At 53.4% G+C, this 12310-nt stretch overlaps 1 protein-coding gene across 3 annotated transcripts in view; it reads right to left on the bottom strand.

Annotated features, from left to right (window-relative positions):
* Positions 1–11947: 11947 nt before the first annotated feature.
* MDGA1 (MAM domain containing glycosylphosphatidylinositol anchor 1) overlaps positions 11948–12310 on the bottom strand; it is a 56985-nt gene continuing 56622 nt past the window's right edge. For all 3 annotated transcript variants that reach the window (XM_084754011.1, XM_084754012.1, XM_084754010.1), the window contains one exon: positions 11948–12302. Coding sequence is in view for 2 of the 3 variants with exons in the window: in XM_084754012.1 (XP_084610138.1) it covers positions 12211–12302 (92 nt within the window). In the remaining variant the exon portion in view is untranslated. The remainder of the gene's footprint in view (positions 12303–12310) is intronic.

The following is a 12310-nucleotide window of genomic DNA, read 5'->3' as shown; positions in this document are numbered from 1 at the left end:
CAGGAAGACTCTTTATGTACAAAACCTCCGCAATGCTTTCCTAATTCACAGGAAGCTGGGCCTTGAGAGGCGGGCCGGCTCAAGCCGTCTTCACACGAGACAAGTAGCTTAGCGTGCACCACTCCTTCCGGGTTCAATCTTAGTCCAGGCACCTCTCGTCAGTCTCCCTCCAGATAATCCAGATACCCTCCCTGACCCTCTTGAGGTAAAGGCCGGCAGGAGCACTGTCTGGGGCAGGCACTGAGCCTGCACAGAGTGAGACGGTTAAGAGGCCAGCAGCCTTCCTTCCCCACCCATGGTGGGAGCCTGACCTTACATAGTATCTGGCCAAGCTACACAGTGATATGAGACTTATTTAAACTCAAATAAATCAAAGCAAAGGCATGTGTGTCGATGCCGCCCCCGTCCAGCAGGAAAGACCCACACCGGGAACTCTTTCCGCAGCAGCTTACTCAGGAACCTTGACTACCAGTGTGACCCCGGGAAAAGCGCCCACAGAACCTTTATAGTGTGCCTGGTCCTATCAGAGACTGCTAGTTGTCGCTCTTGGTTAGTGAGTTCGGATCACGTCACCTCATGCTATGCATTCAGGCATGCGCATAAGGGGCTTGCTCACTGCGAATGCGCAAAAAGGGGCGCACTGCGCATGCACATAAGGGGCACATTGCGTCGGGGAAGCAGCAGGGGGCGCTGCTATCTGTGGCTCTCCACACATGTGGAAACCTGGAAAGTTCTGGAAGTTTCCCCCATCTCTGTCTAAGACCTGCTGTGTGGTGTGACTATCCCTGGGGACTGATAGACAATACATACCTGTTCACTCCAGTTAGGGCACAGCCAACACACGACAGATAGGGTTCCACCCAAGCCTAGTGTGCCGAGCCAGCCAACGGGTGACTGGAGCCTGGTGACGCGAAGGTGGCTGAATCACCCGAAAAGCTCATCCCAGCGGGTAACACTCACAAAAGCTGCATCTTTAGAGCTCCCAGGCCAACTTGCAGGCGGCTCCAGCGGGGAGTCTTCCTTCCCTAGTTCTGCTCATTGTCCTTGTCACTTCAGAGAGGGCTTTGCGAATATTGTCACTTTCCCCCTGAGTTTTTTTTTTTTTTTAAGATTTATTTATTTATTATGTATACATTGCTCTGCCTGCTTGTACCCCTGAAGGCCAGAAGAGGGCATCAGATCACATTACAGATGGTTGTGAGCCACCATGTGGTTGCTGGGAATTGAACTCAGGACCTCTGGAAGAGCAGTCAGTGCTCTTAACCGCTGAGCCATCTCTCCAGCCCCTCCCCCTGAGTTCTCACAACCTTCTTCTGAGTTTCTGGGGCTCTCCCTCTTAATGTTGCAGGCTGGCAGAAACAGCCACACAGGACCTGCTGCCCCAGAGCCCGCCTGCTCCTTCTGCTGTCTCTCCCTGGACTAGACACAGGTTCCCAAGGAGCTCTCCATTCCTCCCTGGGGCCCCCAAACTCCCTAATGCCCCTCCAACCCCCCATCCCCCCCGGCACAACATTTCATTAGTAAACATGTGGTTTTCGTTTTTCTCCCTTCCGGGAGCTCTTGACATGAGCATCTATTACATCCAAAGCCTGTGTACTGGGGCATAAAGGCATCCAGGGAACGGTCGAGAGGTGGTGGGATAAGTCGCCTCACCCAGGATCCACGTACTGGCCTCTACAGCCGTGCAACCTCCCCCAAACCACCCCTCTCCCTCTGCGAGTCCTGACTGTGGCGTGGGCGTAAGGCCGCCTCTGGGGAAAGCATAGGGCCGGGACTGTTTTTCTAGGCATTCCAGTTTTTGGACTCACGGTCCAGAGTAACAGCTGATTGATCCTCATCTCTCATTCCTGCTTTTCTGGAGCTAAGGAACTTGGTGCCCTTGAGCCAAAACAGTGAGGGTACAAGGAGGCTTAGAAGAAATGACAGAGTGGGGGAGCCCTGGCTTGTCACATGGTCTTCCTCCGCAGACTTCAGACCCCATCAGTCTCCCTTCTGGGGCCTCATGTCTGGTTAAGGGTCTGAGAGGCTGGTGAGAAAGGCCAAGAATAGGGAAAGTGTAGGAGCTGCGAGCCACACGCCACGCCTCCCCGGGCCGCTTCTCCTCTGAAGGCAGCAACCACCACTTTATTTAATTATCCACTTGCCTTACAACTAAGTATAGAGGAAAGGTACCTGCAGGCATACACAGGTAGGCATGCAATATACTCGCATGTGTGCATGCACACATGCACACGTTCACTTTTGCAGTCCCTCTGGCCGTGTATACACACACACACACACACACACACACACACTCACACACACTACTTTGGGCATAACACTACATGTTAGTATTTCTCCCTGGAAGTTATGGATTCTCTCTGAGGTTTCTCTTACTTGCCTCAAGGGGGTTGGGTAGGGGGTTGGGTAGGGGGTAAAGGTGCTTGCCACCAAACATGACGATCCGAGTTCAATCCCAAGGTCCTACATGATGGATTGAGAGACTAACTCCCAAGAGGTGTCCTGTGACCTCCACATGCGTGTTATGGCACACACATGCCCATATGTATATATATGTACATAGACAATTAATTAATTAATTAAAAACTGGATTCCATATCTTCTGTTCCTGGTCAGCTCTTTCTATTTTTAACAGAAAGTCTGTCTCCTCTCCCAACTGTATGCGTATTTTTTTCTTCGAATAAATCAGCAGAGAAAGATCTCAAGTTCAAAGCCCCCTTCCCAAACTCTGAGGTGTCTAAGTTATGAAAATAATATGAGGAAAAGAAGGTGACCTTTACTTTTAATCCATAGTCCTTGATGACTTCTGCTGTTTCTTTTCTCAAGAAAAGAAAGCTTTCTTCTTGATTATTAAAAAACCATACCTGTTTATGTAAAGGTATTCCAATAATGTGGAAGGCCTGGAGGTGGGTTGGAGATGCTGCAGTTTCTCTATTGTATTAACTGGTACTCATATCCCAGTGAGGAATCACATATATATTCACAGACATTTTTTGTTTGTTTGTTTGGTTTGGTTAGGGTTTTGGTTTTTCAAGACAGGGTTTCTCTGTGTAGCCTTGGCTGGCCTGGACTCCCTTTGTAGACCAGGCTGGCTTCGGACTCAGAGAGACCCACCTGTTCTGCACCCATGAGGCCCTGAGCTCACTCCCCAGAACACTTGTGACAACATCCTGGTGTGTTAACATGAGTCTGTCATCCTCTCACTGGGGAGACAGAGACAGCAGGACTCTTGGAGTTCTCTGGTCATCCAGCCTAGCCTTTTGGGAAGTCTTCAGGCCAGGAGAGACCCTACCCTAGATGGGTAGCGCATGAAGAATGCCAGCCAAGGTTGCCCTCTGCCCTCACATGCACACCCACCCATGAGCAAGTACAGCCACACATGTGTGCCCCTGCATACACGCGGACACGTTTGCACACGTGAATGAAGTAGCAGCCAGCACTCTGTTTTCCCCACTGGCTGTTCTTTGTGGACACTTCTGACCAGCCGCAGAGAACACCCATAGCACGGATGCTGCACTCTCAGCTCCCCATTCATGTGCAACTCTGTGCTCCCTGCCTGTCAGGTGAGAGGGAGCAGGTGGATGACTGTGGGGAATAAGAGTGGATTTGAAAGCCCAGTGGTGGGAGGCAGAGGCAGGAGGACCTCTGTGAGTTCAAGGCCAGCCTGATCTACAGAGCAAGGCCAGAACAGCCAAGGTTACACAGAAAAACCCTATCTTGAAAAACCAAAAAACCAAAAAAAAACAAAAAACAAACAAACAAAAAGACTGGAGCCCTGCTCAGGGCAGCTGTCATAATTGGGCGAGGCCCCCTAAGTGCAGAATTCATGTGCGTGAGTTCTGCCTGACCGTAGGGCACCTGAGAGAAGCAGGAAGCTCCCGCCATCTTTAGAGAAGACCCGAAGAGCTGAACAGCTGAAGACTCCGGCTAATGATGGATTCAGGGGCTTGCATCTGGGGGAGCTGCCAAGTTGACCTCTGAGCAGGAAGCCACGCTGGGTGCTGGCAAGGCTGCATGCCCAGGAAAGATGGGTCTGGAAGCTGGAGGTGTGAGAAGCGGGCTGGATGGGGGGGAGGCCCCTGCCTGGGTTTGGGGTGACTTCAAGGAGAAGCTTGTCGGCTTTTTCCCTGGGATTTATTTTTACTCAGCCTCTTTCTAAAAAGGTGTTAGTGGAGATTTCAACAAAGGACATATGCAAAAAGGTCAGGATGCTAGAAAAAGGAAAGCAGGACCGCGGATACAGTTCCAGCAGAGGCAGAAGGGCTGGAGCCCAAGCCCCACAGGGGAGGACTCTGCTTATCCCTGCCCCTGGGGAAAAGCTGGCGAGCAAGATATGACAGTCCCCAGGAGGGACACAGAGCGGGAGCACCAGGCTGAGAAGAAATGCAAATTCTGAGAGCCCAACTTCTCGGTGTCTCTCCAGGACTCCTCCTCCCGAATTTTATGAATGCTGGCGACTACATCGCCTTTCCGAACCTGGGTGTCCTCATCGGCAGCATAGGACTAAACTGAATCACCTGTGCTGCATGTACCTTGGGATGAGAGCCTTCGCTCGGGGAGAGACGCCCAAGATTCAGAAAGAAAGGAAGGGCACAGGAAAGCTGAAAACTTGCCAAGATTCTCAACCACCCTTGCCAGCTTTCCGGGAAACAGTACCCTAAACGGAAACAAGGGGCGACTCTGGCCAGCCGCTGCAGAGGGGTGACTTTCTTGGACGGTGGAGCTGCCTGTAAACTGTGCCAAGAGCTCCCAGGTTGAGGCTTTCTTGGGTCATCACCAGTTTGTGGGGACCTCTCGGTGATGCAGCTGCTTTTGGGTCACACCCGCTCCTGTAAATAACCCCTCTCCCATACTCCTGCTAGCGACCCCGCCCCCAAAACCAAGCACACAAAAGCTCCTCTGGCTCACCAAGTTGGACTTTAGTGCAGTTACTTTTTTGGTCTGTCGTGGGTTCCCTCTGCGGCGGACAGACATGAGTAAGTTGTCCCTCCACAGAAGTCTCTCACACAACAGTGAGCAAACAGGACTCGGCTTCTGGAAAGCGACCTCACCTACCTGGACACCAGTAGTGGGACCTGCTTGGCCTCTACCTTGGCCAAGGCCAACCGGAGGACTGTCACGGTGCACACATCACACAGCGGTGACCCTGAAATGGATGGTCATTTTTTAAGAAGGATGGGCAAGAAAGAAGGGCTTCTGAGACCTGCCTGCCTCCTGCTTCTTTAAGTGGGCCTACCCACACGCTCTCTAAAAACGGCAGCCCCCGGGTTAGCCATGTTGGATACCCATGAGGCCTTCCTCCTTCAGACCAGTCGATTAGATCAGAGGTGGCAACTGATGACCATGTTGCTCAGCTCTGTGCGTGTGGCAGGACATACAACAGCCGTCAGGCCCAGCCACCGATTCTCCAGAGAAGCTGAGTCAGTCGATGCTGCCAGCTGCCACAGGAAGCTTGTGGGAGAAATGGAGCTGAGGTCCTGATACCTGGTTGGGCTAAAGTTCTGAGGGAGCCGACATGAGTCAGGAGAGAAACTGTGTGGGTGGGATGTGCACAGCTGGGCCTGCGATGACGGGCCACATTAACTACTGCGCTTTGTAACAAGTGCTGAACTAACCCCAACCTCAGAGGCGTCACGCAGTGTGTCCCGTGATGAGCTGGTCAGAAATTCAGGCAGCTGGGTTCTACGCTGCATCCGTTGGAGGAAGTCTGGAGTCCAAGATGGCTCTGCTCCCAAAATCTTCTGGTGCTTTAGTGGAAATGGTTGGAAGGCCAGGACCAGCCGGGATGATCAGGGGGCACTCCCTGCCTCCTGGGAGTCTCAGGAGGCATGTGTGGGTGTGTGGTGGCTCAGGTCTCCCTATAGGACACCCCAAGGCACCTGAGCTGAAGCAGCTTTGAAGGTCACATTTAGTTGTACAAATAAATCACTAAGACCAGGGTAGATTAGAGGGGGCGGGAGTCAGCCGCTGCCTCTCCACGGGAGGCGGAAGGAGGGATTTCTGGCCATCTTTACCTCAGATCAGGAGCTAGAAGCTTCCATAGCTGATAGTCTCAGCTCTCGGTTCTACCTTAAACCCAGAATCCCAGTCTAGCCCAGGAAACCATCTCTGTCACGGTCTCTGTTGGTATTCAGAGTGTGTCCTTCTTGGAGTAGTGGGGGGGGGGGAAGAAGGAGGGAGAGAAGGAGGGAGGGAGGGAGAGAATCTCTAGAGAATTTGAATCTTCTAGCTCCTTGTGAGCTGGTCTACCCAAGCTACGAATCTCCAGCAAGATGGTGTCTATGACGAGGGCTGATAAAGCTCCAGAGAGGCGAGGAGTCCTCAGCTTGTTGCTTTGTGAAGCCTCAGTTTCCCCATGTGAAACATGGGTCTGGTGATTCTACCCACCTGAGTCATTTCCTGCCACCTGCCTGGTCTCCCTACAGTCCCCATCATGAGGTCATTCAGATGTGGATGCTGCTCCGTGAGCTTGCACAGGAGCATGGGTTTTCCCTCAGCACTTCCTGTCCCGTGACCTCAGCAAGCCCATTTGTCCTGAGGAGAACTGAGGAAGAGGCTCAAGTAAGCGACTGTGACAGACCTCGAAGTTCCCAAGTCCTGGAAATCTGAGGCATGTGGACAGTGGGGAAGGCTGATGTGTCATGACCTGGGGCTGTGCTCTACCACAGAGCTATGTCCTAGTATTAAACACACACACACACACACAAACACACACACACACACACACACACACACACACACACACACACACCTTTTTCAGGGGCTGGAGAGATGGCTCAGCAGTTGGGAGCACTGGCTGTTCTTCCACAGGACCTGGGTTCAATTCCCAGCACCCACATGGCAGCTCACAACTGTCTGTAACTTCTGTTCCAGGGGATTCGATAGACATATATGCAGGCCAAAACACCAATGTACATAAAAGATTTTAAAAATTATTTTTAATTATGTCTATGTGTGGGTATGTGCACACGTGAGTGCTTTCAGAGTCCAGAAGAAGGCATCAAATCCCCTGGAACTAGTTACAGGTGGTTATCAGCCATCCCATGTTGGGGAACCCAACATGGGTCCTGGGCAAGAGCAGAGCAAGGTCTTGCATCTGAGCCATCTCTCCAGAACTCCCCGCCCCCAACACACACTTAAAAAAAAAACTTTCATATAGGGATGGGATAACAATTGAGATGTAATATGAATAAATTAATAAAATACATTAAAAAAAGAAATGGAAAAAAATTAAAAGCCAAAAAAAAAAATTAAAAAAATTACATTTAATTTAATTAAAAAAAAAAAACCTTTTATATTAAGACAAGGTCTCAGTAAATTGCTCAGGTTGGCCATGAACTCACTCTGCTGGCCTCAAACTCAAGCACCTCGCCCCACCCTCAGCTAAAAAAAATGTCACCTTTAAAAGGATGTGCCTTCCCTGACCCCCTAAACTCAAATTCTCTTGCACGCTTATTACTTGGTCCCAGTCCCAGTTCCATGTTTATCTGCCCCACTAGGTAGGAGAGTCCATGACAAGATGGCAGTAGTCGGCTGGTGTCTGTGAATCAGAAGAGCGATGCAGTGTGGGCAGAAGGGACACAAGTGCCCTCAGTCCAGGCCACAGCGACAGGTGGCAGAGAAGAAAGGCTGCCCCTTGCCAGCCCAGCCCAGCCCCGAGCTCTCCCTCCCAGAAGTCCCAACACACGCAGGCTGACCCCTGAGTTCTAGAACACTGCATCTTTATTGATTGAAACAACCGCGTCCGCAAACTAGAGGTTACATTTTGGGGTTTGTGGAAGAGAGAAAGATGGGCGACGGGGAACAGAGGCTGGGTGGAGACAGAGAGCAAGGCAAAGGGGTGAGGCAGGGTCATGAGAGACCCACTCATGTCACCCCTGAGTGGGGGGGGGGTCTCCTGTTGTGCTTTTACCTCAGTGGCGGGGTGGGTGGGGCAGACGTATGGGCACGTGGGGAGGGACTGGCTTTTCTCCCATCTGTGAGGCCCCAGGGCTGGGACAGTCCTGCCCTTCTTTGATGATCAGGCTGCCCTGGGGCAGGGGGTGGTCGTGCTTGAGGGTACCCTGGAGCAGCCCCTCTCCTGCAGAACTGAGCTGAGATGGGGGGGGGGATGGGGTGTCTGGGTGGAGGACAGGAAGGTACTAAGAGGGAGAGCATTTCTATCAGGGCCCCTGGGAAATGAATGCAGGCTAAACATGGAAGGGAAGCAGATGGGGACAGGCAAATGCCTTCTCTCTGAACCTCAGTTTTCTCACCTGTACAGTGGGCACATCAGGTTGGTCGGTGCCTCTAAGGTCCCTTCCAGTGCTAAGGGTGAAGAAATCTCCAGAAGAGTGGTCCTTCTGCCTACACACACACACACACACACACACATACACACACACACACACACACACACACACACACTCACGCACGCATACATGCACGCACATGCCCTCGCGCATGCGCAGCACTGACAGAACAGAATGTGCCCAGAATCTGAGCTCAGCCAGTGGCTTGCAGGGACTCTCCAGGGCAGGCTCACTCTTCACACTGCTAGGACCTTCTCTGGAAAAATCCTTCCCCAGCCCCATGGAGCTGTCCAGGCAGAGGACAACCCAAGGACACCGCATGTCCTCTCCACCCTCCCTGGTCCTGGGGAGGACGTCAGGACGCCCGGCAACTGCTGGCCTTGGTTGCCAGCCCAGCCTCCTGTGCAGACAGCAGTGGGGAAACAAAGTCTCTTCTGTCTGGAGCCTGCGAGGGAGGAGCAGTGGCTGCAGCCAGTGTTGACAGAGAATGACAGCTTCCATGTGTTCCCTGTGCTGTCCTTGAGCTAGCAGTGTCTGTGGCCTGGGAGAAGAGGCCAGAATAGGACAGGAAGATGCTTTCTCTCTCAAAAACTCCAAGTAACACGTGTCACGTATGTAAACAGACCCGGCCTCGGTGAGAACACGCAGAGAGGGCTCAGTTCCACTCAGATGCCTGTGGCTGTAAGAGGTTCTCAGGAGCGGTGGCCACTGGAATGACACCCCCAGGGCTGTAGCACTAGGCTTCCAAAATTTGAGCCAGCCCTGCCCCGTATCCTTCCAGCGCCTGCATTTGTGCCATGAAAAACCTGCATTTCTGAGGCTCATCCCGGCTCTGCTAGCCTGGACAGATGCTTCCAGGGAACAGGAACAGGAGAGAGATGGTGAATAGGAGGGAGGGAAGGGTGGGAGGGATGTGCCAGGATGTGCAGGCTTTGTCTTCGGATGAATGATGCGTCCCCAGGAGGTTACCTGTGGTCCCAGGGGGCAGGACAACCAAACTAAGACTACCCATCAGTTGCTATTTAGTACCTGGTCCCAAGAATCCCTCCCCGCCCCCCACCCCAGACATTAACCTTCAGGGGCCAGGAGTAAAAGGGCGCCAGAACCCTGAGAGCTTGACTCTGGGATCCCTGTTTTAAGGCCACAATTTTCCTCAGTTCCCTCAACACAGAGGGTGAGGCCGCCACTGAAGAGATAAACTAGAGATAGCCCGGCCTCCTGGAGTGTTCACAGGTCACCTACCCCAACACTGACCCACCAGGATACATATGGTAATGCCGACTGATAGGCACCGGTGTGCCCTACAGTTAGACACTCAGCCCTGCACACATCGAAATGCTCCTGGCACACGCGCGCACGTGCACACATATTGACGTCACTGCTCCTGCACACCACGGGCTCACGTCCACATGCACACTCCAGCCTTACTCACTTGCACACAGCGGTGAGCATCTTAGACGGGCTTTGTAATCTCAGGCCACGTACCCTCAAGCATGGCCGCTCTCACTGGGGAGAAGGTTCTGGAATGTGGGGCCAACACATACTGTGTACCTTTTCCAGTGTCCGGCTCTGGGATACAGAGCTGAATAAGAGAGAGGGGTCCCCACAATAAAGCAATCAGGACAGTGAACCAATGTAGGAGAGCAGGCTTAGGGTGAGGCGGGACCCCTGCCCCCTGCCCCCCCCCACCCACCCCCGAGGAAGGAATGGAGCTGTTTCTCCAAGTCAGCACTGTCCCAGAGGCCCTGGAGTTGAGAGGACCCCCAGGTTCCCCTCTTGGGTTGTCCTAAGAGGCTTCTTAATGATTCTAATACTAGGCTGCGTTCCGGTACTATTAAATCACACCCTCACACCCAAGCCAAGAGACCCCTGGTGAGTGGGTTCTCTAGCCAGGCCCAGGGACCCCTGGCTTATGGAATCCATCCCACCCAGTTTCCATCCCTCATGCCAGCAAGCATGAAGGAGGGCCTCAGCAGTGGGGGGGAGGGAGGGGCTCACAGTCTTGCTAGGGCAACAGACTCCACACAGATGGGACAATTAAGGAGCAGTACCCTGCAGATGCCATGGGAGAGTGGCCTGGAAACCAGAGCAACTCACTTCAGACAGAGGCCGAGAAGGGCCCGGCAGGCAGCCACATCTGTTGAGTGCCAGGAGGCCCAGCTGTGGCATGGCCTGACCACGCAGCAGCAGCAGCAGCAGCAGCAGATGGTGGTGGTGGTGATGATGATGATGATGATGGTCATGATGAAGATGAAGATGATGGTGGTGACGACAGACACAAGCCAGGTATGGTTTAGGGTTGAGCAGCAAGGGTCTTGATCCTCAGTGCACCTCCTGGTGCTATGGTGATGCCGGGGTTCCAAACTCTTTGCAGCTGTCCCCACAAATGCACAGAGGAAAGCCCTGGGGCACAGGGAAGCACCTCCAGCCAAAGGGGCTAGCCTCCAGTAGGGTCATCTGCAAGTACTTTGTCACCCACAAGGGGTGAAAGGCTGCGGCAGGCAGTCTGAGACTGCACATAGAGCCAGCACCCCACAAACATAGCACGTTGCTAAGATGAAAAAAAAAATGCAAGCTCGCACTCACCCACAGAGACTAGGCTTACACCCTGCCTCACATTCCTGCAAGCTCTCGTCTAGTGATGTGCACAGTGGTACGCAGACACAGATGGGCACACACACGCTCACACACGCAGATGCACACACGGACACACAGACATACCACATGCACGTGGACATAGACTCATCCCAGAAGGGGCTAGGATTCTGCTCTCCCATGGAAGCTAAGTAGGGGGTCAAGGGGACCAAAGAGGAAAGTTCTAGATCCTATTCCATCAATTTCAAGCTCCAAGGACAAAAATCCCTCCCCAGCTCCTAGGGAACAAGGAGATGCAACCAACCCATCCATCAGCCCCCCTGCTCCACAGCGCTGACGAGACAGTGTCCTACCCTCCCCAGCGCCCTCTTCCAGAGCCCCTTGTCTGACTAAATACCTAAGAAACGTGGGAATCTGTCCCACTCATGGGTTCATTGTCCTCTGTTGGGACACAGAATCACAGAGGCAGGACTCTGTTCCTCTCAAAGCCGATGTTCACCTGGGAAAATGGTTTGGGCACCACTCCCACACAGCAGCTTCTCCCGAAGTCCCTAGCTGGAACTATCTGGAGTGGCACAGGGCGTGGGGAGCAGTCCTCACATTGCACACACCCCAAGCCTGTTCTGGGGCCCTTCCAAGTGGCACCGTGGGGGGAGGGGGAAATATGACATCCCAGGGACAAGTTAGGGGATCTGAATTGACCTGCTCCTCCTCCATCCAGTCTCCAATCTGAGGACAGTTACCTGCAGCAGGGGGTGCCCCTTCCTTGTCAGCCTCTGAACAAGGGACACTCAGAGAAGTCGCGGAGTCCCCCCTGGCTTGCCTCTGAACCCCGTGACCTCTATCCAGGCGGCCCAAGTCTGAAGTGCCTGCCCACACCTGGCTCCCCGATGGCAAGCCTCTGGGCTGGAGTCCGGGCCTTGAGTCAGGGGGGACAGGGCAAGGTCAAAAACAGTGCAGTGCAGCCAAAATGAGGCCTGTGTCACACCGAGGTCCCTGGTGGTGGTGGACGCCGTTCAGGTAAGTCCCCTGTCTCCACAGTAAAGAAGGTGCCGGCAGGGTCGGATAGAAACTTGTGCTTTAATATATCTGTGTGTGTGAGTGTGGAGTGTGTGAGTGTATGCGTGTGTTGAACAACCATCAGAGCCTGGCCTGGCCTCTGTCCGTGTTCTCCGTTCATCCTTGCAGCCAATGAAGGCCTCCTTCCTGGTGGGCCGGCCCCGCCCCTGGGCACCCCGGCTGGCAGGGGTCAGTCTTTGGTACGATGTGGACACTTTGGTGTGCCGGGGGGGGGCAGGGTGGGGTGGGGGCCGCGCAGCTCTCATCATCTCTGCAACGCCAAGAGGAAGATGGCCATGGATCCCCAAAGCTGCGGGCTGGACAGGTGGGGGGCTCCGCTGCCTGGCATCACCACCACTGAGACA

This window comes from Acomys minous (assembly GCF_964271855.1).
Source record: "Acomys minous genome assembly, chromosome: 13".
NCBI classification, from domain to species: Eukaryota; Metazoa; Chordata; class Mammalia; order Rodentia; family Muridae; genus Acomys; species Acomys minous.
Note: the sequence above shows the minus strand (reverse complement) of the source record. Positions and strands in the feature narration are given on the sequence as shown.